The sequence below is a fragment of the Helobdella robusta genome, assembly GCF_000326865.2.
Source record: "Helobdella robusta unplaced genomic scaffold HELROscaffold_4, whole genome shotgun sequence".
NCBI classification, from domain to species: Eukaryota; Metazoa; Annelida; class Clitellata; order Rhynchobdellida; family Glossiphoniidae; genus Helobdella; species Helobdella robusta.
The window spans coordinates 7,280,601-7,306,261 of NW_008704902.1; the positions used below are offsets into that span (position 1 = coordinate 7,280,601).

Below are 25,661 nucleotides of genomic sequence, written 5' to 3' on the forward strand. Positions count from 1 at the left end.
AGTTATGACACTGTTTCCACTTTGTTTGACATGACCAAACCACCGCAGACGGTGTTGCCGGCATTCGTCCTTCATATCATCTAAACCAGCACGACGCAGGATTTCGCTAGATTTGATGTGGTCCTTCAGACTAATTCGTAGCATCCATCGGAACATATTAATGTCGGTTCATTGAAGTTGTTGTTCCAGTTTGGTTGTCATTGGCCATGTTTCTGCACAATATAACAACACCGGACGTATCACAGATTTATAAAGTCTTGATCGTAGTGGTAGTGGGATGTCACACCGCATCAATATAGAGACAAGGAGACCATTTATTCCAGGCTGCATGTATGCGTGCTCGAACGGCAGCTTCAGCTGTTCCAGTACAATCCAGAACATCCCCTAGATACTGAAACGATGTGACTATCTCTACCTTAATGGCTTCAAAAACATTGCTATTTCGAATTTGTTGTTGTGGACTGATGCAAGCAGGACAAACAAAATTGGACACTTTAGATAAAGTACCAATTATTTTTGAACAACATTTGTGACACCACTGTTTACATGCTGACACTTGATTGAATTGTTACTTACACCAGCTTTACAAACTGAACAGAACCATCGTCCAGTAGCTGTGGATTGGATGGGTTCACCAGTGTTCATTGCTTTGGTTTTGCTGGACTGAGAATCGAGCTTTGGTGTACTCCAACGCCGATGTCAAATGCATCTGTGTTTCCAACCGTTGTGCTGACAAGAGTCTTAGTATTCGTTTACATTTCCATCACAAGTCGAACAAGATATTCTGGAATGAATTGTCGACGTAGACTCCATCTGATTGCTTCACGGGGAACTCGATCAAATGCTTTTTCAAGGTCTACAAAAATGTGTGATAGTTGTTGATGCTTTGCGAGGTACTTCTCTTGCAGTTGCCGAAGGATGTGAATTGCATCAATTGTTGATTTCCCCGCTAGAAAACCAAATTGATAATTTCCGATTGTGATGCACGACGTTAATCTTCTCTCAATGATTTTTTCGACAAATTTCAGGGAGTGTTCTAACAGACGTATACCCCGATATGATGAACAGTTCAATGGATCACCGTTGCCTTTGTATAGCGGGACTGTCATGCTATAGTTCCATTCAGTCGGCATAGAGCAATTTCTCCAGATTTCACGGCAAAGTTGTAGTAACGTTTGGGTACCTTCAGTACCAGATGCTTTGATAATGTCATTTGTGAGTCCAGAGAGCCCTGCTGTCTTTCCATCCTTCATAACTTTCAGAGCTTCTGTAAGCTCCTCTACAGTGATGTCTGGAATCGGACCTTCGATGGGTGGAGCGTCAAAGTTAACATTGATGGGATTTGTTTCGTTTAACAGACGATTGAAGTATTCTCTCCACTGTAGCTTGATCTCATCTTGTTCAAGAACCATCTCATTTCTGTCGTTTTTGAGGCACCAACTATGTCTTTTTTCGTACGCTTTGGTTGTTTTGCTATACGATACAGAGATTTCATTTGTTCCCCTTTGCTTTTAGTGAGCCACTCTCTGCACTGATCTGTCCGAGCCAGTGCAACTTGACGTTTTGCATAGATGTTCTTCTCACGGAAAATTTCATGGTCATCTACAGACTTTGATTTTTGCCATTGCTTGTATGCAACTTTCTTTTCAGCTATTGCATTTTGTACACTGTCATTCCACCACCAAGTGTCACGTTCATGCTGACGTTTTATACCAGTTTTATACCAGTTTTCTCACAAACTGTAGTTGCAGCGTTTATCAAAACTGTTTTGTATGTACTCCAATCTGTAGTGGCTTGCGATTGGTTGTCTAACTGTGTGGCGACAATCTGTTGAAATTTTTCTCGATGAATATTGCTTTTCAGCTTCCACGTTGTGAATCTCCGAGGCATTTGTTTAGACTTATGATTTGACAGTTCGACAACCAGGTCTGCCACAAGGAGTCTATGTTGGGCGACACATGATTCGCCAGGTATAACTTTGACATTTTTGAACAGCCTTCGGTGTGGTTGCTTGACAGCGAAGAAATCAATTTGCGTGGCTGTTGGTCCACTTTTGAATGTTATGAGATGTTCCAACCTCTTTCTAAAAACGCCAAAATATAACTTTTGAAAAAATGAAAAAATAACTTGTTAAGTCAATTTTTTAGCAGTTTTCATAAATTTTTTAGAAAAATAAATAAGAGGTTTTACTCCAATAAATTATATTTACAATACAAAATTTCTACTGTTACTTTCATAACTCAGAAAAACTTCTATTCGTAATTGTTGTTTCAAAACGTTTCTAATCTCTACTGCTTGGAAAGTTTCAAATTGCATTGTAATATTTGAAAATCACAATAACTCACAATTTGTTATTACAAGAAATTAAAATTCATAGCAAATTAAACTCAGTATTACTCGAAAAATCCACTAAGAAATATACACAGCGTCACAAAAACAAACCTCGTAATCACATACGCCATTCAACATGCACCATGTAATTCATGTAGGTTCTACGCCTCTTCCACTTCCTCATTAAGTTTGGGTACTACTCACCCGACGACATCAAAAATCTGCTGAAACCTCTTATCAACCTTCTAAATGGGAAAAACGACAAACCTTTTCTTCCTGACGCTGAAAAAGGATGTAAGTTTGACATCTGCATAATTTCATACATCTAATAAAAAAATATATCAGTTCAAAATGTTCAGAGTAGTTTTTACTAATTTTGCAATGTAAAAAAATCATTTATTGTTATTGTGGATAATTTTGTTATTGCTGACTCATCATGTGAAATCAATGCTTATAACTTTCAAACACGCTAAACAGCCTACTCGAAAGAGTCTCACAAAACTGTTCTTGCCTTCAAAACGAAGGATCGTTTTGAGGCTAACATCAATGCGGAGGCCATTGTGAATGCTAAATTTCAGTAAGTGCTTTTTTAAAAAAATAATAAAAAATTCATGTCTCATTTGTTTCTGCGTTGCTTTTGCTTTTAAATTTTAAAAAATCGATAGCAAATTAACATCAGAAAAAGATTGTGTTGAAGATTTAAAATTTTTTAAATTCAATAAACATTTTCAAAGAAAACTTTTAAAAATTATTTAACTCAAGTTATAACTTCAAATGTGGTAACTGATTTCATTAGACCTACCCAACCCATTATTCCCAGACTCTGAAAACTATCTTTTAAACTCATTTTACTTTTAATTATTATTCATTAAAAATTTAACCGAACAATAATATCTTGAAACATAGGGCTTTGGAAGTTCTTGATTTGTTATTCACATTTCAATTCAACACGAGACTGGAGTGTTTCATAGCTAAGTTTAAGACAGCCGAATTGACAACAATCAACAAAAAGTCCAAATTCCAAAGTGCCCTGTGTCCCTTGTTGGAGGAGAGCTTTGATGCCTTTGATCAGTCAAAGTTTGTTTTCTCATTTGATAAATCAAAGTTTGTGTCTTCAACTAATTACAAATAAAATACCATGTGCATATAAATTTTTTTCAAAATATTCACGACAATTTATAATTTCCCTTAAATATTGTGAATTTTTAACAACTTTTCGAAAATAATGAAAAAATACAGGTTTTTAAGAATGTTTATGTTTGCGCACAAAGATTTGTCACATAAAAATAAGCACCCTAACAAATATTGGAAGAATAGTTTGGTTAATTTAAGTGCATATTTTTAAAAACTCTATTCATCATATCCAACCTTACATTTGTATTTAGGTCGTCGATAGCAATCCAGAAGAAAGCAGTGAAGGAGCTGAAAAACATGTTTGACTTCACGGCATACTTTGATTCTGAACAAATCACATCGATATTAATGGTTAAGTTTAAAATTTGTTTATATTTTAAATTTTGTTTAGGAATGAATTATCACTAACATTGTGTTGTCAAATTAACGCACATTTCATTAAAAAAGAGAGTTAACGATGACATGAAAATTTTTTTCTAAAACAAACCGCCAATTATTTCATAAAACCACCAAAGTTTATAACAATTTAACTTAATCATGTTATATTTTATTATCAATTTTTTTTATTAATTTTTTGAACACGCCAGGACTTGACGTATTACAAATACGACAAGATGGTCAACAAAGCACTTGCTCTCATGAACAAATTCTATTCCGCCAAAACAAAACTTTTTAAAAGTGCCGTTCAGGCTATGGTTAGCAATGTCATTCAAATAAAATTATTTTTCAAGGAAGAATCCAAAATACTTTGACGGTGGGGGCAAAATTAGAAAAGTTGACGACTTTTTTATTTTGCTTATTGTACAATTTTTGTTCAATTCCATTATATGAAACAGTGCTGTTTAATGTCCTGTTTAGCAAAAAAATTGAATATATATTTGTTGGCTAAGTTAAAAAAATTACAAAGAAATGTTGTTGAAGTGATGATCTGATGATTTGTGATGATTTGATGGGGACGGGCCCCGTCCCCATCAAATCCGCCACTGCACGCATTCAGTATTATTTGTGTTGTAACAGTTGTTTGATCAATTTTTTAACGAACACAAAATGAAAAACATAGCTTGTAAATAGTGCCAAAGCATTAACATCAATAAATTTGTTCAGGTTTTAATCACATCGGATTCCTGTCACGTGCACAGAGAAATAGCACGCACGATGCCAATCCTTCGACGGTTCAGCAAAGCGAAACTGAACGAAGATCAGGTGAAATCGTTAGGTGCAGTTCTGGATAGGTACACAGAGTATGCTGCTTTTTTCTTTGTAATTTTGCAGCTGCAAAGTAGCAAAATGACAATAATTCCGGGACGTTTGAAAAAAATGTAAATGTAGTGTGGAATAGTACATGTACTGCAAAATGTTTAATTTTATTGACGACTGAACAAACTGAAATGTAAAAATTAAAATCGTAGCCCTATAATGATACCCGAAATTTAAAACTATTATTTTCTTTAAATTATCGAGATTTTGCCACATGGCTAAGGAAGATGATGAACCAAATGCCATGAACCAAAATGTGCTCATCAACCATGGTGAGAATTCATATGCCTGTAGTTATAATTGTATATGTGAGAGTGAGTGTGTTTTCAAAAATTATTTTTATTCATTTATTTATTGCAATTAACTAATTGGCACCGATGCTCTGCAATTACATTTTAGTTAATTGTTTATTTTCAGAGGTTTTGTCTCTGGTTTTTGACATGTTGTCAATAGAAATTGATGCCAAGTTGACGGTTATTTCAATTGTTAAAACTTGATTCTAAACAGATTTACGTTATCAGCAGATTCAATTTCGTTTACATTCACACATATTTGTCTGACTAAAATAATACTATCTGTTGTTCGTTCTCACTGCACATTATGTTGTGTTGTGTTACATCATTCATTCATTTCCTTAATGACTTTTAGCATTTTTGAGTTTCAACCAAACATTTGAAATGTATAGCAATCATTTCAACAACAACGGACAAACAGGACCAATATAAAGGCATGGAGAAGATACTAAGGAAATGTTTGAAATTGTTGAAGGCGCTCGCCAGAGGCAATGATCTTGTACAAAGCAGAATGTTCGAACGTTTTGATGATCTTCTGAAAATCAAAGTCGTTGAAGCAGATTTAGCTGTTGCTCTGAGAGAAGTACGTTCACAAATCAATCAATCATTGTTTTGCGTCCAGAGACCCGGTTCCCCGAGGTAGGACGTTGTTTTCTTTGCCATCAACATTTTGCGCCAAATTAGACGATCCGTTGTATCGATTTCATTTAAATTTAGAGCTTTCATGTCTTGCTCGATTGTTTGCGACTAGGACTTTTTTGGGACGTGTGCCATCAACATCTGCAAGAGAAGTTATGGCACTGTTTCCACTTTGTTTGACATGACCAAACCACCGTAGACGGTGTTGCCGGCATTTGTCCTCCATATCATCTGAACCAGCACGACGTAGGATTTCGGTAGATTTGATGTGGTCCTTCAGACTAATTCGTTGCATCCATCGGAGCATTTTCATGTCGGTTCGTTGAAGTTGTTGTTCCAGTTTGGTTGTCATTGGCCATGTTTCTGCACCATATAACAACACCGGACGTATCACAGATTTATAAAGTCTTGATCGTAGCGGTGTGGGATGTCACGCCGCATCAATATAGATGTAAGGAGATGCCATTTATTCCAGGCTGCATGTATGCGTGTTCGAACGGCAGCTTCAGCTGTTCCAGTACAATCCAGAAAATCTCCTAGATATTGAAACGTGGCTGTTAAAACGTGGCTGTTAAAACGATATCATCAGCATATACTAGATTCCAAATGTCACCAGTGCGTATCGGTTTTGTGATTTCTTCCATCACAGTTATAAATAACAGTGGACTGAGAATCGAACCTTGGTGAACTCCAACGCCAATGTCAAATGCATCTGTGTTTCCAACCGTTGTGCTGACAAAAGTCTTAGTTTTGTACCAGTTTTCCCACAAACTGTAGTTGCAGCGTTCATTAAAACGGTTTTGTATGTACTCCAATCTGTACTGGCTTGCGATTGGTTGTCTAACTGTGTGGCGACAATCTGTTGAAATTTTTCTCGATGAATATTGCTTTTCAGCTTCCACGTTGTGAATCTCCGAGGCATTTGTTTAGACTTATGTTTTGACAGTTCGACAACCAGATCTGCCACAAGGAGTCTATGTTGGGCGACACATGATTCGCCTGGTATAACTTTGACGTTTTTAAATAGCCTTCGGTGTGGTTGCTTGACAGCAAAGAAATCAATTTTCGTGGCTTATGGCCCACTTTTGTATGTTATGAGATGTTCCAACCTCTTTCTAAAATTTGTGTTCAGTAAACAAAACCCGTGACTTTCAGCAAACTCAAGGATGCGGTTGCCATCTTCATTCCGTTTTCCATAGCCAAAACCGCCATGTACGTTGTCAAAACCATCTGTTTTCTCTCCAACTTGGCCATTGAGATCGCCTCCAATCAGGATTGTTTCAGATTTTGGTATTGTTGAGATGGTGTCAGAGAATGCAGTCCAGAAGTCATTTTTCATCTCTTCTGATTCGCCTGTCTGTGGTGCGTATGCAGAAAAAATAATCATTGTTTGCTTTTCTATGCGAAGCTTGATCCACATGAGACGTAAATTAATCCTTTTAATATCCAGTACTTCTTGGGCTAGCGGTTCTCTGACAAAAATTCCAACACCATTTTTGGCCGTCTTTTGACCATTCCAGAATAGTTTATATTTTTCTTTGTCTGAGTTGACATGACAGACACCATTCGATTTCCATCGGATTTCCTGAAGGCAGCAGATGTCAATCCTTCTACGCTCGAGCATCTCTGCTATTTCCATGCTGCGGCCATTGAGCGTTCCAAGTCTAAGTACCATAGAGGGGCCATTCTAAATTTTTCTACAACATCCCTCCGCTATTGCATACTTCCCAGGGATTCTTGGCACCCCTTGACCACTTAAGGCCTGCTGGGGACTAGGGGCCGTTGTTTTTCTTTGTGATGGCATAGGAATAATTTGGGGAAAAGTTTTTACATCCGGACACCCATCCTGACGACAACCACCAGTTATAAGCGGCGGGCCTAGCCTTTCGCTCAAAAGCACGCAAGGCAGCGTGGATGCAGTTTTATGTCATACCCAGGACAATTATTAACGCCAAACATTTGGTAGAATTTATAGAATATTGTAAAAATTATGGTCTATTTCCAATATATATATATATATATATATATATATATATATATATATATATATATATATATTTTGCTAAATCAACTGTATCAGAAACATTTTTCATTTTACGGTTGAATCGTTCAAACACAATATTTGAATTTATTTTGTTGAGTATGCCGGCAAAGTATCAAATTGAACCAGGCTTTCAAAGGAAACCAGGTGACTTGCTTAAAGATCCTCCCTCAACAGATTCAAACCATCGTGGACCTAGTGGCTCTTCATCTTGAAAACGTTCCTGAATTTTTAGATCTCCTCAATGCAATTGTGAAAGTTGAAGATCTTGAGCTGACTTTGAAAAGAAACCAGGCATACGTCATGAAATTTCTTATGCAGGTCATATTTTCACTAATTTTTTGTTAGGTTTAAAATTTAAGTCTAAATTGTAAAAGATAAATTTATTTAGCTGTTAAAATGAAACTGACTTTAGAAGAATGTGTTCATTGATATACAAATTCACCTAAAGGACTACAGCAAATTGGCTTACGTGATCGACCAGCCGCGAGAATACAGGGAGGATATATTGACGCTGAGGTCGGAACCATCCAAGTACCATCTTCGCTATCTCATTAGCTTCATTGACTTGCTGGCTACTTGTGCCGAGGTATGTGTGAGGCAACTTTAATGAAAACTTATTTTACCTAATTTTTGGTTGATTTAATTTGAGGGTGAGAACCGATTCATAGAATCAATGTGCCAAACCATCATGTCTTTGGATGAGTTGCTGTGGATTATGAACCATCCAGACATCAACCACAACTATAAAAAACCGTTTCTTAGGTAAATTAAAATTTATCATCGAGACCTTACTTTAATAACTGACAATTTTTTTTCTATTTTTTACTAATATATAATAGATACTTTTTGTGGGTGTACATGAAAACAGCTGGAAGTGCTATTGAAAGTGGGGCCGGAGACCTTCCTCATGATAGGTCATTCTTTTAATTATTCGGCTATGAATGTCATGTGTTTATTCTGTCATTGATGATAGTCAGTAAATTTTTTAACTTCATGTGAAATGGTGTCAATTCTTATTGGTTTTGAATATTTTTATATTTCACTATAAATTATTTGTAAATTTAAAAATTTGTTTAAAATGTTCATAGTAATATTTGGAGATTTTTGAGACAAGTCTCCGAAGATGCAAATGATTTGACAGAATTTCTTGCAAAAAAACAAGACCAAGCAACGCAAATGCTAAAGAAATGTCCTTCTAAATGGTCGGTGAATTTTTTTGATTTTGAAAAAGTGCAATGTTTCAAAATTAATACATTGTAAATTATTCCCAACTGTTATGCAACTAGTTTGATTATTTTCATCTGTTAAACATTTAGTATTTAATTTAATTTTAAAGTGTTGTCTTGCAATAATTATTTTGTTGATCACATTTAAACCAATGAATTTTCATAGGGAAACGTTTTCATCCGACGATTACAACGGACAGATAAGATCAAAGTTCCACTATTTTCTCGATGGAGTACTCGTTGTTGTTCAAGTGAGCAAGTCTTTCAATTTATTAGTCATTTACACCACTAAATGTTGTGCAGTATTGTATAGATGTTGAAATGAAAATCATAGGATGTCAGTATTTTATACTAATGATCATTAGGAGTGTATGCTTATGCAGCACATTTTTTCATTCATAATAACTGTTTGACATACCAAGTTGGTATGACTTTTATTTATTTATTTTTTTGTTAAACAGACATTCTACAGCAAGTTTTACACACCAGACAAAGATCTGTACCCACAAGAGATTGAATACACGGACAATTTAGCTAGAGCACTTTTGGTTAATTTGTAGAAAATTTGAAATTTTTTTTGTTAAGCCTTATTGTTAACTAAGTTTTTACTCTCTAACTCAGAGTTTTAGTGAAACGGCTGTTATGGTCATATCAAATGCTAATCATTTCAAAGCCATCATCTCTTGCATCACCGCGGTTCTGCCATGCTCCGTTGCCCCTCAGTCCGTTAGTAACTAATTCGTTTCTAGGCAGGTCAAACTATTTTGGCCTGTTTATTCAATCAGAAATAGTTCAGTTAACAATCAAAAACCTCTAAAGTTCAATCGTGTTTTTTGCTTCTCTTGTTTATTAATCAACCATTCAACTATCTTTTTAAGTGTTGAACTGAACATTTGGTGCATTCAAATTACATAACATAGGCTATGGAGGGACTCATTGAACAAGTCAGATTTGCCAACAAAATGAGGATGAATAAATTAAAGATGACAAAAGTTGGGTTAAAGATTAAAAAATTGAGATTAATTAGACGATATTTTTTATTCTAAAAATATTTCATTACATCGCTAGGGTCAAAAAGAGTACTACCAGGGCGAAATAGAATTGAACTCAAAGTTACGAACGTTTGCTGTAAACTGCAGCCTGTTATATGGAGGTCATAATACAGTTCAAGCCCAGTTGAAATTCAAATCTAAGCGAGGTGAATTTCAAAATTTAAAATACTTTGATATTTTTGACTATAAACAGTTGCTATACTTTGGAATAACATTGAAAATTCCAAAAGCTTACACGGAGATCGGTGGAGACGAACAACTTCCTCTTGGAGAAGAATTTCAAGAGCATCTCAAGCGATTTGTTCGACCAGGAGAAAAGAAAATACAGAAACGTTTAGAGCTGGCAAAAAAACTGGTTCATCAATTGGCGTCAGTATTACATTAATTACTAAAAGTTAAAATTTATGGCCCGATAATGTAGCAAACGACATGCATCAATGATAAAATATCTTCAATAGTTGTTAATCTACCATAGCGCAAATTATATTTTTGTAAAACCCAATTTGTTTGATTTGTAATGATTAACAAATTTAATTACAAATAAAATACAAGATAAGACTAAAGTTATGAAAATTGATGTTATAAATACATAATAAGTTCAAATATATTGGTCGCCACTGTGTCCGCGTCATATTTTCGTCTGCTATTTATTCAGTGCATCACCAGAACGATTGAACCTAAGCGCTCAGCCACCTTTATTTTGGCAACCGTTAAAACTGAATATATTTATGCGATTTTTGACGTTTTACAACCTGAAAGTTTGTAGCTGGAAGCTAATATAGTGCCTACATTTTTTAAAATCAAATTTATATCATCTATGTTCATGTTCCCATCAATGTTAACTTTGACGCTCCACCCATCGAAGGTCCGATTCCAGACATCACTGTAGAGGAGCTTACAGAAGCTATGAAAGCTATGAAGGATGGAAAGGCAGCAGGGTCCTCTGGACTCACGAATGACATTATCAAAGCATCTGGTACTGCAGGTATCCAAACGTTACTACAACCTTGCCGTGAAATCTGGAGAAATTTCTCAATGCCGACTGAATGGAACTATAGCATGACAGTCCCGCTATAAAAAGGGCAAAGGTGATCCATTGAACTGTTCATCATATCGGGGTATACGTCTATTAGAACATTCCCTGAAAATTTTCGAGAAAATCATTGAGAGAAGATTAACATCGTGAATAACAATCGGAAATTATCAATTTGGTTTCCTAGCAGGGAAATCAACAATTGATGCCATGTCAATTTGGTCATGTCAAACGAAGTGGAAACAGTGCCATAACTTCTATTGCAGATGTTGAAGAACCTGGCATACGTCCTTAAGGCCGTCCAAAGAAGTCCTGGTCGCAAACAATCGAGCAAGACATGAAAGTTCTAAATTTAAATGAAATGGATACAACTGATCGTCTAATTTGGCGCAAAAAGTTAATGGCAAAGGAAACAACGTCCTACCTCGGGGAACTGGGTCTCTGGACGTAAAACGAAGATTAATTGATTGATAAGTTCACGTAATGAGTGAGCACGCAAACACAAATTTTTTTAACTGTTTAAATGTGTCAACGTGCAAATATTTTTATTAAGAAATAAATTGCCCAACACGTGAAGCTCTTTTGATCTTTAAAATACATTTAACATCAAATTTTGCTTCAGGTTGTTCTCGTATTTTTCCTTTCAAGTAAAACTGCTATTTTATTAGATCAGCTTCACGATTTTAAACCTTTTTAGAATATCGACATCTATGCATGCAAAGAAAATGTCTGAATCGAAAAGGTTGGAGCAAGAAGAACTCGACCTCAGATGTCTGCAGTTGTTGAGGACGATCATTCACAACGAAGAAAGAAAGCTTCCAGAAGATTGGGAAGAAAATCCGTCTGATAACAAAAAGTTCAATTTTTTCAACATTTTAGGCTTTATAAAACAAATTTATTTCTATAAAAAAATTTTTTTTGATGCGAAGGTTGAAATTACTGCCTGGTCACAACTTCAAATTTGTTTGGTAAAATTAGCTTATTGGTTTTGTGAAAAAAACATGAAAATAATTAGATACAGTAATGAAAGTTTATAAATTTCATATGTGTAGTTTTTTGAAAAACTTATTCAATATATATTTAACAATGCTTAAAAACTGCGCTTCGTTCGAAATAATTTTACATAGTATGGTCTATGTTACTTCTTATACTGGTGTTTCCTACATGATTATTTGAAATTTTTTCAATATTAGTAGAAAACCGGCTAAGCAATTTAATAGATTAGTTATTAAATTTTTTAGCTGGCAGAAGATTAGTGACTTCTCGAACTATTCAGAATAGATATTTCAATACATAAAATTTATATTTTAAAGACAAATGGCTGTAATTCGAAACCTGCAAGTTGAATTAAACGACATGGGTGCAGTTATTACAGCTCTGCCACATTTGGCCAAGCCATCGGATCGCATGGCCAAGGAGGTGCTGGCTTTCCTTTGCATCATGCTCTTCAATGCTAACGAAAAAATACAGGTTGTCCACTCCAAACATTAAGTCGAATAACTTAGTTTCAATTTTCAATTGATTATTATGTTTTGTCTTTCTGGTAATTTTGTTTAGCTTATTCTAATAATTTTTTTTGAGTGAAATGGTTTTATGGTTTCTACCTTTAGTCTTCTTTGCTGCAATATTTCCTGCACACAAGAGAAGAAAGTTTTTTCGCCGCCATAAGAAACAGAATGCATCTGTCTGCTTTGGCTATTAAAGAAAAGTTTGTAAAATTCGTTTGACTTCCAAATTTTTAATTTGTGCGCATTTAGGTCAAGTTCACAACTCTAAACTATTCTGGACATTTACATAAAAACAATCCTGTCCTAAATTACTTGAAAAGTTTTTGTTTTTGGATGATTTTAAAAAAATCTAAAAAATTTTAGCCTTCAACATATTTTTTTCAAATTTTAAAAGTTAGTTGATTGATTGAAAATTGTAGTGCATATCATGGTTTTCAATTAAAATTGCTCCGGAGAATAAATTTGAAATAAATAAATGTCTTCTTTTTTGCAAAATGAAATAAATTATTTTAATTACTCGATATAACAATTTATTTAACATATGAGTTTCTTTTTAATTAGTTTAAAGTATTTATAAAAACTGGTTTCATATTAAATGTGTTTTTATATAGAAATGTGTTGATCTAGGCATTGTATATGTACATTGAATAGAACAACGTAACACCGTCTTGTTTTCAGATTTCTCTATATCACATTTCAACATCTACTGATCTATCTCTAAAATTCATAAAATTTTTACGCTTATTTCACTGTTGAATTGTTTTCTAGTGCAACTGACATTTGTTTAGTCGGTTGTTGCTTTTTTTCTAAACTGTCTTCACTGCATTGAAAGACTTGTACAAACTGTCATTCATACGCTTTAGATAGGACGTATGCAATTTTATTGTGCATGCCCACTGTTTTTGCAAACTATAAATGGTAATAAATAAGCTACAATAAAAACAGTTTACTCATTAAAAATTTTTAACATATATAAATGAGAAATTTATTTTTTCAAACAAACAATAAAATGTTTCAAAGATGTTGCAAATAATGAATGTGTGGCCCTTAGCTTGGAAAGCATGAAACGCGTGGAGCTTATGGAATTATTGGAAAATTTCAACATTTAGGAAAAGACACGAGATTTGTCAAAAGCTTCTACTGGGAACAAAGTGTAACAATGAAAGTTGGTAACAAGTTGACTAGTTTTGTCGAAATAAAGAAAGGTGTTAGGCATTGAAGACCTGTACAATCTCTATATTGAGATCATCATGAGAAAAATAGATCTACCTAAAATATCTATTGGAGGCGCGAATATAAACAATGTAAGATATGCTGATGATAGAACTCTTATTACAGATTCAATAGAAAAACTGCAAACAATTGTTTCCAAACTGGTTTTTGAAAGTAAAAGGAAAGGCTTGCAAATTAACATCAACAAAACAGAGTGCATGATTATTAGTAAAAAAAACGCCCCAATCTGTTTTTAATCATTAATGGTAAACAGATAAAACAAGTCAACAGCTTCAATTATCTCGGAAGTCTGATATCCTCACGTTGCAAATGTGATATGGATATCAAAAGAAGTATAGCTATGACGAAAGTTGCATATTCTAAAATGAAAAACATCTTTACCACCAATCAATAAAATCAAAATATCAAGAAAATTAAAACTGTTATTGAGGTGTTACATTTTTTTCCTATGCTAATTTACGGCTCTTGAGTCTTGGACAATTTCTAAAGAAATGGAAAAAAAAGATTAACACTGCTGAGATGTGGTTTTTGAGAAGATTTATGAAAACAAATTTTTGGTTATGGTCAAACTTTTTGAAAATATATAGAATTTTTAATAAGGGCGCATTTTAATTTTTAATAAATTCCTTCAATCAGTTTAAATAGTTGATGCTTTCAGGCGTTCTCTGCTAGCCCAGCATCGCGCACGTGCCAAAGAGGTTATGGCGCAATCAAAAAGTATGCTCACTACAATGGCCATCGAGAAAAAAACATTGCAGGTAAAATATGGATATTCAATGTCCGTGTTTCTCTTACATATCTTAAACAAAATTTTTTCAAACAGGAGATTCAAGCGGTCGACTTGGCGTTGAAAAAGGACAGGATTGCTACCAGGGTATGTTATTCATGAGACTGTCAATTTTTGCCTTAGTCGTATATAGCTCTAGCAAAAATATTGAAAATATCACACACCTTTTGCGTGGTGGAATGTAATTTATTTCTTGATTACCATTTATTCAGAGGAAAATGAGTTTATCAGTTTTGCAAAGTAAAGCAACAAGGAAGCAACAACGGCTTGAAAGCAATCAGATAAATGCGGCAAATCAGAAAAACAAAAAAAAGTCTCATAAACAACGGAAAATGAAACCAGAAAACAACCATTTTGTTAATAAGATGAATGGGGTAGCCGACAACTTGTACAATGAACAACTTCCAGATAAATTGACTGCAATGGGAGATGAAAACCTTTTAGTTGGTTGTGGTGCTGACGAAATTGAAAAAATGTTTTTGCAAAAAGAAAAAAAACAGGTTGTCTCATCATCAACATTTCAGTAGTTAAACTTTCCAAAATAATATTTGTTATTTTGAAAGCAATATTTTTTAAACGTCTCTTAAGTATTTTTCATAAACTTTATTTTGCAAAACTTTTCCAAAATATAGCTAAAGTCAAAACAAGATCGTAAAAAGTTTTCAAATAATCTAAAGAAGGATGGAAAGTTGAAGCAAATGAGTTCCTCTCTCTCACCACAAAGCGACCTCTACAAAGATACAGTCATCGTAAATATTGACGACAACCACCAGGAGGATGATCAGCAAGACTTGGACAACATTCAGAATGATGGCATGGATGACGAGGACGAGGACGACCTCAGCAACCTCGATCAAAAGAACGGCGGATGCATCGGCGTTGTCTTAAGAGTGCTTGCTCGAATGTGCGATGGTCAGCACGCAGGACTGCAGGTCTTTTCTAAATTTTAAAATGTTTATTTATATTGACTATATTTTTAAATAAGAAAATATTTTCAAATTTAGACTTTTCGTGTAAATTTGTGGATTTCAGCGGGCAAAAACTAATTTTTATTATGCAGAACTATTTGAGAGAGCAGCCGGACAACATAAAGTCGTTCAACATAGTAGCAGAAACAGCCACATTTGTTAACTTGGTTTATTCCAACATTTCAGTGCAAAATATTGATCTCTGCGTTCAACTTTTTGAAACTCTAAATGAATTTACAGTTGTTAGTTTCATATTTAAACTGTCTTTTAATTGAATCTTAAAAATCGTTTTATGAAAATATCTTGTTTTCTGTTCAATATAACTGACAAATTTCTGAAATTTATTTCTCAATGGAAAGATTATGAATATTAAATATGAAATGTTTATAGATACTTTATGATTTTTCTTCCTGTAGGGCAACCAGCTAAATAGATCTGTAATGTTAAATAGCAAAGTGGTCGATTACATCAATTTTATTTTGAGAGCCGCCGAGTTTAGTGGATGCAGCTTGAACAAGGTTTGCATATTATAAGCATTCGATTTCGTTTAATTTTGTGATTTATTAAAATTCTGGTATGTTAGACTAGCGTTATTATGTAAAGGTCGACAAAGTCTTCAAACTAATGTAATGTAACATATTTCATTTCATGTTATTTTATTTTCTAATATATATTCAATTGTTTTATTTACTAAAATCTGCATACTGAAGAATATAGAAGTTTTTCGATTTACTCTTATTTAAACATTATAAGTTCAATTGAATTTTTTAATAGTTTTAACTGTCTGGCTTATTATCCATTAATCAATTGTATATTTTAAAACTTACTATTTTTCTATGAATTATTTTATTCTGTCTTTCAAATAGATTTTGTCTCTGAAAATGTCAATCGGTAATTTAGTGCTTGCAATGATTGAAGAGAACACACCCGAGAGTCTGATCGTGGCAAAGGTCGTTGCTTTCTATATATTCATACTCTTCCTCGTATTGCTTAACTTAGCCTTGACAGTTCTCAAAGTTTAAAATTCTCAGCTTAGCTAAATTTATTTCAGACCAATTTTATCACTAAAATTTCATCCTGTTTTTCAAGCTCACATTTTTGAAATTTTATTTCAAGCCAGCTAAATTTCACTTGATTCATAGGCGCTCAAACCATTTCACCATTCTAATACATCCAATTTCTAATCATTTTCGTTCTAGGATAATTTACAAATTTTTAGTCGTTTACTCTTTAAAGAAGTAAGAATACAGTGAACAGAAAGCGGTCTTCAGATGTTTACTTGAATATTTTCATTTCTGTTCTTTGGAGGTTTCGGCTCAATATCAGCATGGCCAAAATTATGCAAAAATAAAGCCTGCTGTTTTTCAACTACGTCTCCACATATTTTATCCTTTAAGTTTGGCAGCGTACTTTTTAAATATAAAGCCGAGTCGTTTTTATAGTACTTCTATGCCATTCTTTTTATTTACAACTTTTTATTTTTCTTGTTTAACACGCAGTTGCGTCAAACGCTTCCGCCTTACAATTACCTTAACGTTCACAAAATTAGAAAAATAACAGAAACGCTTTCTTTACAACATTTTAATCAGTATTTAAAATTCCCCTCATTTGTGATGCCTTCATTACTGTTAAAATAACGCATTTTTCAAAAAGTTATTTATTGATAAAAACAATATGAAAAAATTTTTCAACGTTATTATTGTTTGTATGCAAAATTATGAACGCTCACAAAAACCAAAATGTTAAAAGAGAATAATTATTTTCAATTGTTCAACTGTACACTTTAAAGGAAGTGAAGGATACAATGGATAAGGAAGCGGTATATAGATGCATGACCCAATGCTACGAATCCTGTCTCGTTAGTAATTGCTATCAATTTGAAATGGAATTGGTTCTAAAGAACAAACAAATAAAAATTATCATAATCTTTTAATTAACAGAGCGATAGAACTAAGTTGGATTCACTGAAGGGCAATCTGAGCATGAAAGCAATTCAGGCAGCTAAAGATCTTCCAAAGTTTGCTAAGAGGGTTTGTTCAAGTTTCATTTATTTGACTAATTGTTAATCTTTTTAAAATACCATTTGTGCGTTTGGTTTTAAATTTAAAATTTTTCAACCTTAAAAATTTTGGACAAAAAATTTTGTTTGCTATTTTTACTCCATAGATAAAAAATAATTAAATAAATACACACATTTCTAAGTTTTATTTTCTGAAGTAAATATTATTACATTCTGAATGTGAAAACTCAAATATATGTAATTTAGTCTGTTGTTAAATGTCAATTGTCAGCAAATGAATTGGCGGCTGAATTAATTAATTTTTAATTTATAACATTTTTTATTATTTGTATTTTGTTTATTTGTAGCAAGATGACGACTCGAGGACTCCTGAATTGAAGGAGAAACTGGACGAAGTTGGGTTCGTGTACTACCTGATACTGGCCAGGATCTATGATATCGACCCCAAACTGGGCAACAGTAGGTTTCCTGTTTTCTATTTTTTTTTCCTTAGTTATCATTTCACCACTCATTTCGTCCTCAGATGTCAACTTGACAGAAATGCAGCAAGAATCATTCAACCATTACAGAAAAAACACCATGTCGATAGAAATACTTAAAGACTCAAACCTTCAAAAAATTAACTTCAGAGTCAAAAATAAGGCTTGTTATAAACGTGTTTTGTTCATTTATTAATAAAATATGTCGTTGATTAATAATTTAACTGAAGGATATAAATAATTTGCACTTGCAGAATGTACTAAGGAACGAGATTAAAGAGAAGCTAACGTGGAATGTCGATCGCTCATCCCCCAGCAATAAGATTCGAGATCTCATGAAGTGGTCCAAAGACATATTGATCGATATCTACTACCAAAGAAAAATTTTATCGAATCCTCTTGCTACCTTCCTCACTAAAAACTGGTTAGACTGGTTACACTAGCACGTCAGCAAACAATTTAGTCGTTAATTTGCACGGTTTACTATAAAACCGAGCTTATTGTATCTGAAAAATTTTTAGAAGCTAAGTAACCTTCAGAAACTCTTCTTAGGTTACTGTGGAATAGACTGGTGATAATATTGAGTCTGATACTGAACATATTCATGTTGGCCACTTGGAACGCCTCCATGTCACTCGCTGATCTGCCTGGGTCGAAAAATTTAACCGATCTTCCAGACGAACTATACAAGTACGATGAACATTTCTTAATCATTACCATTGTTAACAGATTACAATTCTTCAAACATTTTAATAAAGAATGCATTAGCCTAACGAGTTCATATAAACTTATTTGTTGCAAACACAAGTGCATATTTATGTATGGACAAATTTGTGTATTTACTGATGTATATAGAATATAAGTACACGCCACAGATATTTGATATATGTTTATATAATACTCGTGTTTTTATCGAATAATCGAAAACCGAAGCCCCAAGCAGAAAAAATTTTTCCAAAGCCCAACCGCCCGCATTAGCAGAATTAACATTCGCAACCGCCCGCATCCGCAGAGTTCACGTCCGCAACCACCCGCATCCGCACTGCTCATTACCTACATCTGCACCCGCGAAAAGGCAACCTAAATCATGTTTAAAATTAGAAGGTAGCAATACTAGAGAGCAATTTACTTATAATATAATTATAATCAAACAGCAGATAGTCCGCTGAGAAAAATTTAATTAATTTCTAATTTAATAATTGAAATAACATCAGCCAGAACAACGAGCACAAAATGAACGACAATGAGGAACTCAAACAAGCTATTAATTTATTTAATATTTATGAAGATGTTATGTTATATAAATGTATATAAATGTATATATATATATATATATATATATATATATATATATGAATATACATGTGGGTGTATGTATGGACGTGTTTACATTGAACTAACTTTCTTTATTCAATTCTGCTGAAGTAATTAGTAGAAGCTTTGCCAACGTGGACTCAAGAAAGACTCAGCTATGGTCATTAAATACACATACATACACACGTACATATATGCAAACAAACGAAGAAACAAAATTTTTTATTCCGAAAATTTTTGAAAGTTAAAAATTTAATTTTGTGGGCGGTTTTTTGCGTAACGCACTTAATCCGCAAACCGCGCAGACAAAATCCGCGAACCGCAAAACTCGCAGAGTTTTGAGAATTTTTTATCCGCAACCGCGTTTGTTGTGCGGTAACCGCGGTTCGAAACCGAAAACTAATGTAAAGTTCTACATTCAATCGAAATAAATAAATGGTAATTGTTACAATCAGTTTATAACATGTCGTCTTTTCTTCAGTCCCACGCCATCAATCACCATGAAAGAGTATTCGACAGTCATCTACAGTCTCGGAGGTGTACACTGTTTTTTCTCCTTCCTCGTCCTCCTTACTTACTTCCTATCTAACCATCCTACTCTGCCAAGCTTCTCAGCAATTAAACAAAAATTTGCGTTAGTAAATTTTTTGTTTTTTTTTAATAACTTTTTTGTTTTTGACTTTGAATTGAACTTCCGAAGTGAAATTTTATGCAAGACAGCATCAGTGATAGTCTAATACTCAGATGCTAAACTATTTAGAATATAAAACGGAAGCAAAATGTCATAGATGGATCTTCTCATCAAGAGATGTAATTTTAAAACACTTCCAATTTTGCAAATGATAAGCGGAGATTTTGTTGTCACATTCGAAGCCTGTAACTGCACGCACAGCGAAAGAGAAGCAGGCGATCTTAACAACTAAGTCATCATCACACAAATTCGTTTTTTGATAATTTGAATTTAAGAATGATGTTGACATTTACGAAATTTTTGAAATGTCATTATACACATAAAATTTTGAGAAAGTATTTTAGCCGTTTGAGTTTTAGTGTGCTGAAAAAAAGATCAATTTCTTAGACTTTTGAATTGTTTATACATATCTAAGTTTTGCTGTTTTTCCATTATATTTTAGTCAATTTTTATCTACTGTTGAATTTAGAAAATGTGGATGGAAAAAAAAGAAGAAAAAAGGAACTGACAGTGAGGAAGAGGAAGAAAAAGAACATGAATCCAAATTGGAAGTCAAGTTCCTCAGTTTCACAACACTGTATTACTTGGTTGGTGAAAAAATTGATTTAACAGTTTTTGTACAATTAAATACATTTACCTGTACCTTAAATATCATTTATCTCTTCGTTGGTTTTTAAGATAATTATTCTCAGGGAAGTTTTGAAATTTGGTTTTTATTGGCAGGTTTTTTTAGGAATGTCGGTTGCAGGGATAGTTTTTCAAGGTTTGATATTTTAGTTCATTCCTATTGATTTAAATAAATTGTCCATATTTTACCTGCAATGTTTTTTTCTCGATGGCCATAGTATAGTAGCTTTCATTTTTTAAATGTAAAATGTGAAGAAACGAAATAAATTTTTGATTTCAGTTTATTGAAAATGTATACCAATCATTTTTACTCAATAATTTTCCCATGCTTACTAAGTTAGACAAAAAGCTTATTTGAAAAATTGCATGAAAAATATATTATAATTTATGAGTAACTAAACGTGAACAAATCAGAGGGTAAAGGTTCAAGTTGGATTAAGTCGTTATGTATGAAATTTTGTGTCTGTGTGATGTACGGTCAGTTTCCATTAGCATTTCAGTTTTGTATATCAGTTCTTAAAAGTTTAGCAAATTCATGATAACTTTTAATCGCTGACGCTTTTGTTCGACTTACCAGGCTACTTTTTTGCGTTCCACTTGTTGAACATCGTTAACAACAACCAGCTGTTGAGAGGCGTCATACAGGCTGTCACACTTAACGGTTTGATAGAGATTTCATTTTCATATTATCTTATAAAAAGTTTCCAATATTTTAAACAAATGTTTAGCCATTCGTTTATTTGAAGAAATGATGGCTTGCTTTCAAAATGATTACCAAATATTTCAAAGTGGTACAAATTTTGAAATCATCATTAAGGCAAATCTTTGTTGTGGGTGGCCGTTCTTGGGCTAGTTGTGTTTTATCTCTACGGCTTGGTGAGTTTTGCTTTGATGCGAACTTCGTTTGATCCCGAGAACGAGCTCTACTGTTCGACTCTCTGGCAGTGCACCGTCTCTGTCGTCCACTACGGCCTCGTCGGTGATATTTTTTCTGTAAGTCTTCTGCTGTACTTCAAATGATGTTTTAGGTGATCGTTTAGTAAATTATGCCACGTTTATTTTGTTTTCACGTTCTTATTGTTGATAGATGTTTTATTTTGGTGTGTGCCATGGGCTGCTTGCCTGGGCCTACTTTTTAGAACAATAATTATTTTATTCGGACGTATTATTCATAATATTTGTACATTAACAACAAAAAATTTGCTCTCATATAGAAAGTAGTCAGTCACCCTGCGGAGAATACGTTTTACAGATTTGGATTTCTAGTACTTTTCCATATGTCATTTTTCATTTTTATCACTACAATTGGACTCAACATCATCTTTGGCATCATCGTAGATACATTCTCCGAGCTGAGAAATCTTAAGGTAATAATCAATAAAAATAAATTTTTATTGATGAAAATTAATTTTTTTTTATTGATAAAAATTAATTTTAAGTGAGTTAGCTCAGTCGGTAGGAAGTGTCGTGTTTTGCGCTGTCATTACGCGATGGCCTGGTTCGATTACTGCCTGCTTGAAACTCAAAAACTATCATAAACCATGAGTGTTCAATGTACATTGCGTTTGACAGATCTTCAATGAAAAGAATACTAAAATAAAATAATTATTTCAAAGATTTAAATCATTAAAATTCTTATTGTCCAGTTTAATATTATAATTTCGATCAATCAACCAGCATTCAACTAATTGAAAATGAAGAAAAAAATCAATTAAAAAATCATCAACCTATTGATCAAAACATCAATCAATCAATAAACTAATCAATCTAAAAATCAATTAATAAATCAATCAGTCAATTAAAAAAATTAATCAGTTGATGGATGACAAAATATTTTGTAGCGCCACTTACATAGCGTTCACTGCACTCTTAAAATATAAAAATCGTCAGCAAATAGGTTTTAAGACACATCAAACATTATGAGTGAGAAGGTTTGGAAATTTATTCCAAAACATTACGAAAGTTATTGTAGCGAAGAAATTGAAATTGGAAGGCAAACTCAAATATGAAAAATTTAAATAGGCAACAGTAGACTTAGGCAAGCAGTTCATTAGACGAGAAAATGACGCAGTAAATTTAATGTAATAATCAGACTACTAAAACATTATTATGAAACATTTCAATTTAAATTGTTTAGTGGACCGCAGAAAGAGACATGATTGATACATGCTTCATATGCAGTAGAAGCAGCTACGACTTTGAACATCATGGACAGGTTAGATTTTCTGGTACTGGCTGGTTTTTTCATTTCGAATTTATTGTTATTTTGTAAACACATTCGGAAAAACAATTTTCGCTAATCGATGTTTATGGCAAACGTGTTATTATTATTATTACCATTATTATTTTTGTTATCATAAATGTTAATATTAGAACATTTTATATAACGATTATATATATATTTGTATTACATATATATTTATTTATATATTATGTAAACCATCTATCCGTTGTCTAAGAAGCTTTATAAAACGAAGCTGCACTGAAGATGATTAGTGAAAAATCTAAATAGACCTATCCGCAGGTTGAATTTTGATAATAATTATTCTTTAAAAATCAGGATCTGACAGACGCAGAAACTGTAACAGCATGCAAAGCAGTAAAACAAAATTAAATAAATAAGTGAGAAAATAAATACAAAAAGTGAGGAAGAGAAATGATAAAACATGAAAAATAAAATATGTTTAAATAAAATAAATAATAATAAGAGAAATAAAAGAAAAGTAATTGACGATGGAATATAAAATGAAGTAACGGCAAATAGACTAGATGATGACTTAGTGAGGTGATCGATAAATAAAGACTAGGCCTGTAAGTGAAAAAGTTTTAATGAGTATTAATATGTTTGATGACTTATTAATAGACTAAATGATGACTTAGTGAGTTAGTGAGGTGATCGATAAAAGTGAGGTGATCAATAAGTAAAAACTATTTCAGTAATGATAAAGTTTTCTTAAGCGCTAATATGTTTGAGGTCTTTTCCTGGTATGTAGATTGGGCGACGACTTGATAGTTATGTTTGCGCTGATGAAGGTTGTGTGTTGTAGTTTTGATTGGTGGTAGTAGAGGATGGATGACGTGGTTGTTGTTATTTTCTATTTTCTTGAACAGCATTGAATCGAGTGTGTTGAATATCTGAGTGACGGTAGGATATGATGCAGGTAGGTAGTTGAAGCGAATAAGTGTTTTGATGAGAGATTGTAGCTGCTGAAGTTGTTGCGTGGCAAAACCAGACCAGGAGGTAGCTGCATATTTGATGCGTGAGATGATGAGGGATTCGGTGATGTCGAATAATTTGACGCCTCTGAGACCATGTGAACGGAGTGTTTTGAGTGCGTGAAATGTTTGAAAGCCTTTTGTGATGATGTAATTGATATGAGGTGCTATAATGAGTGTGGAGGTGAATGTGATGCCTAATATTTTTAGTTGATTTGTGCAAGTGATTGATGGGTGTTCAGGAGATAATGTTATTTTTTTACGGCTATTGTGAATGATGAGTTCGAATGATTTATTGAGATTAAGTGAAAGGTTGCATCGTTTTGACCATGTGGTTAATGAGTCGAGTTCTGATTGGTTGGTGTTTGAGTTAGATGATGGGATGATAAGGTAAGTGTCGTCAGCGTATTTACTATTTAAATAATACTATTTTTAATAAATTGAACAATTTTCAGAAAATTCTAGTAAGTTAAATTGAAAAGACAAACCTTATATTGGCTGATGCTAACAACTCGGTTGAATCCATACAATACTGCATACAATATGGTCGCCTTCCAACATATAATATTTATTTACATTCATAGTTACATTTAATATAAAAACAAAGTTTTTCAAAAGCTGTCTCAAAAAATTTCAAAATTATTTTCACTTCCGATGGATTGCTGCTGCTGATATTTCAATCTTTCACTCGAACAAATTCAGGGCAGGAATAACCGCCAACAATAAAATTTTTTCATGAACTCAAGAAACTTGAGAATGGGTTTACGATCAACCGTTAGAAAAATCGAAAAGTTATATAGGATGTTAACTAACTTCTGAACATGCTGTGATTTTCATCAATAACTGCTTGTAATAGTGATTTTCATTGATAATTAAACATATATATATATATATATACATATATATATGGTTTACGGCCAAACCACTCCACAGAGCTTGCTACTCTTGATTTCATACATCATGTTTTGTCTAGATTGAATGACAAAAAGCTTTCAGTTGGATTATTTCTGAAAACATTTCTTGGGAATCTCATCTACAATCTATCTTCTCTAAATTTGACAAACTCATAGGTCTTTTCTACAAAATCAAGCACAAATTAACCAAATCCGCCATAAAAAAAATTTCTACCATGCATCCATTCATTCATCCTTATCTCACTGCATAACCGTTTGGGGTAACTCACCAAAAATCCACCTTCATTGTATGATATTGTCACAAAAAAGAGCTATTTTTACGCTTAATCTTCAACTTGAACCCTTTCTCTCCCACTAGCTCTTTTTTATTAAACATAATATTTTGTCGATTAGTTGTTTATACATTTATTTTACAGCTATTTTTGCTTTCAAGTTTTTAAATAATTTACTTCTCTCATTTTTCTAACTTTTATACACTCAGTGAATCTGTTCAAACTCTCAAAACTAGACACACTACTATTTTGTACCTAGTAAAAACTCGCCTTAAACTCATCTCTACAAGTTTAAAAACAAATGGCCCTAAAATTTGGAAATTATTTATTCCATGCCATTTATAACATTAACAAGCAAGCAACTCTTTAAAAAAGGTTGAAATCTCAGCTTTACTTCACCCCGACACCACCATCTAATGATTTATATACATTAATATATAGCTGTTGTTTAAATATGAGTGGGTGTGTGTTGTGCGTGTGTGTGTGTGGTGCGTTTGCGTTTTTGACTGTCCGCTATTATTATGATTAATTGACTACTTTATAAGTATTATTTCATTCTAGTTAACATTTTTATAAAGTTTTGATATAGTATTTGAATACATTTGAACGCTGAAATGGATTTT

The 25,661-nt window shown here is 33.3% G+C and overlaps 3 protein-coding genes across 3 annotated transcripts in view; 2 read left to right on the top strand and 1 right to left on the bottom strand.

Annotated features, from left to right (window-relative positions):
* HELRODRAFT_162844 (hypothetical protein) overlaps window positions 1-4,788 on the top strand; it is a gene marked incomplete at both ends in the record, with an annotated part of 5,461 nt that extends 673 nt beyond the window's left edge. Inside the window, 6 exons of the mRNA XM_009024933.1 lie at window positions 2,490-2,625; window positions 2,809-2,908; window positions 3,238-3,408; window positions 3,717-3,816; window positions 4,053-4,160; window positions 4,570-4,788. Of these exons, the coding sequence (XP_009023181.1) occupies window positions 2,490-2,625; window positions 2,809-2,908; window positions 3,238-3,408; window positions 3,717-3,816; window positions 4,053-4,160; window positions 4,570-4,788 (834 nt within the window). The remainder of the gene's footprint in view (window positions 1-2,489; window positions 2,626-2,808; window positions 2,909-3,237; window positions 3,409-3,716; window positions 3,817-4,052; window positions 4,161-4,569) is intronic.
* Window positions 4,789-6,894: 2,106 nt separating this feature from the next.
* HELRODRAFT_152543 (hypothetical protein) lies at window positions 6,895-7,293 on the bottom strand (the record flags this gene model as incomplete). Its single annotated transcript, XM_009024934.1, has 1 exon — window positions 6,895-7,293. A coding segment is annotated over one exon (399 nt), but the record flags the coding sequence as incomplete, so codon positions are not given.
* Window positions 7,294-11,734: 4,441 nt separating this feature from the next.
* Window positions 11,735-23,250, top strand: HELRODRAFT_162846 (hypothetical protein; the record flags this gene model as incomplete). The annotated part of the gene is made up of 25 exons (XM_009024935.1): window positions 11,735-11,865; window positions 12,323-12,479; window positions 12,620-12,717; window positions 14,409-14,508; window positions 14,574-14,624; window positions 14,903-15,037; window positions 15,170-15,469; window positions 15,922-16,023; window positions 16,372-16,521; window positions 17,295-17,363; window positions 17,446-17,535; window positions 17,873-17,984; window positions 18,049-18,155; window positions 18,259-18,428; window positions 18,557-18,694; window positions 19,017-19,108; window positions 19,826-19,952; window positions 20,479-20,596; window positions 20,733-20,772; window positions 21,051-21,113; window positions 21,214-21,297; window positions 21,454-21,629; window positions 21,851-22,003; window positions 22,774-22,851; window positions 23,197-23,250. The coding sequence occupies 25 exons, from the start codon at window positions 11,735-11,737 to the stop codon at window positions 23,248-23,250; spliced, it is 2,895 nt and encodes a 964-aa protein (XP_009023183.1).
* Between the last annotated feature and the right edge of the window lie 2,411 nt (window positions 23,251-25,661).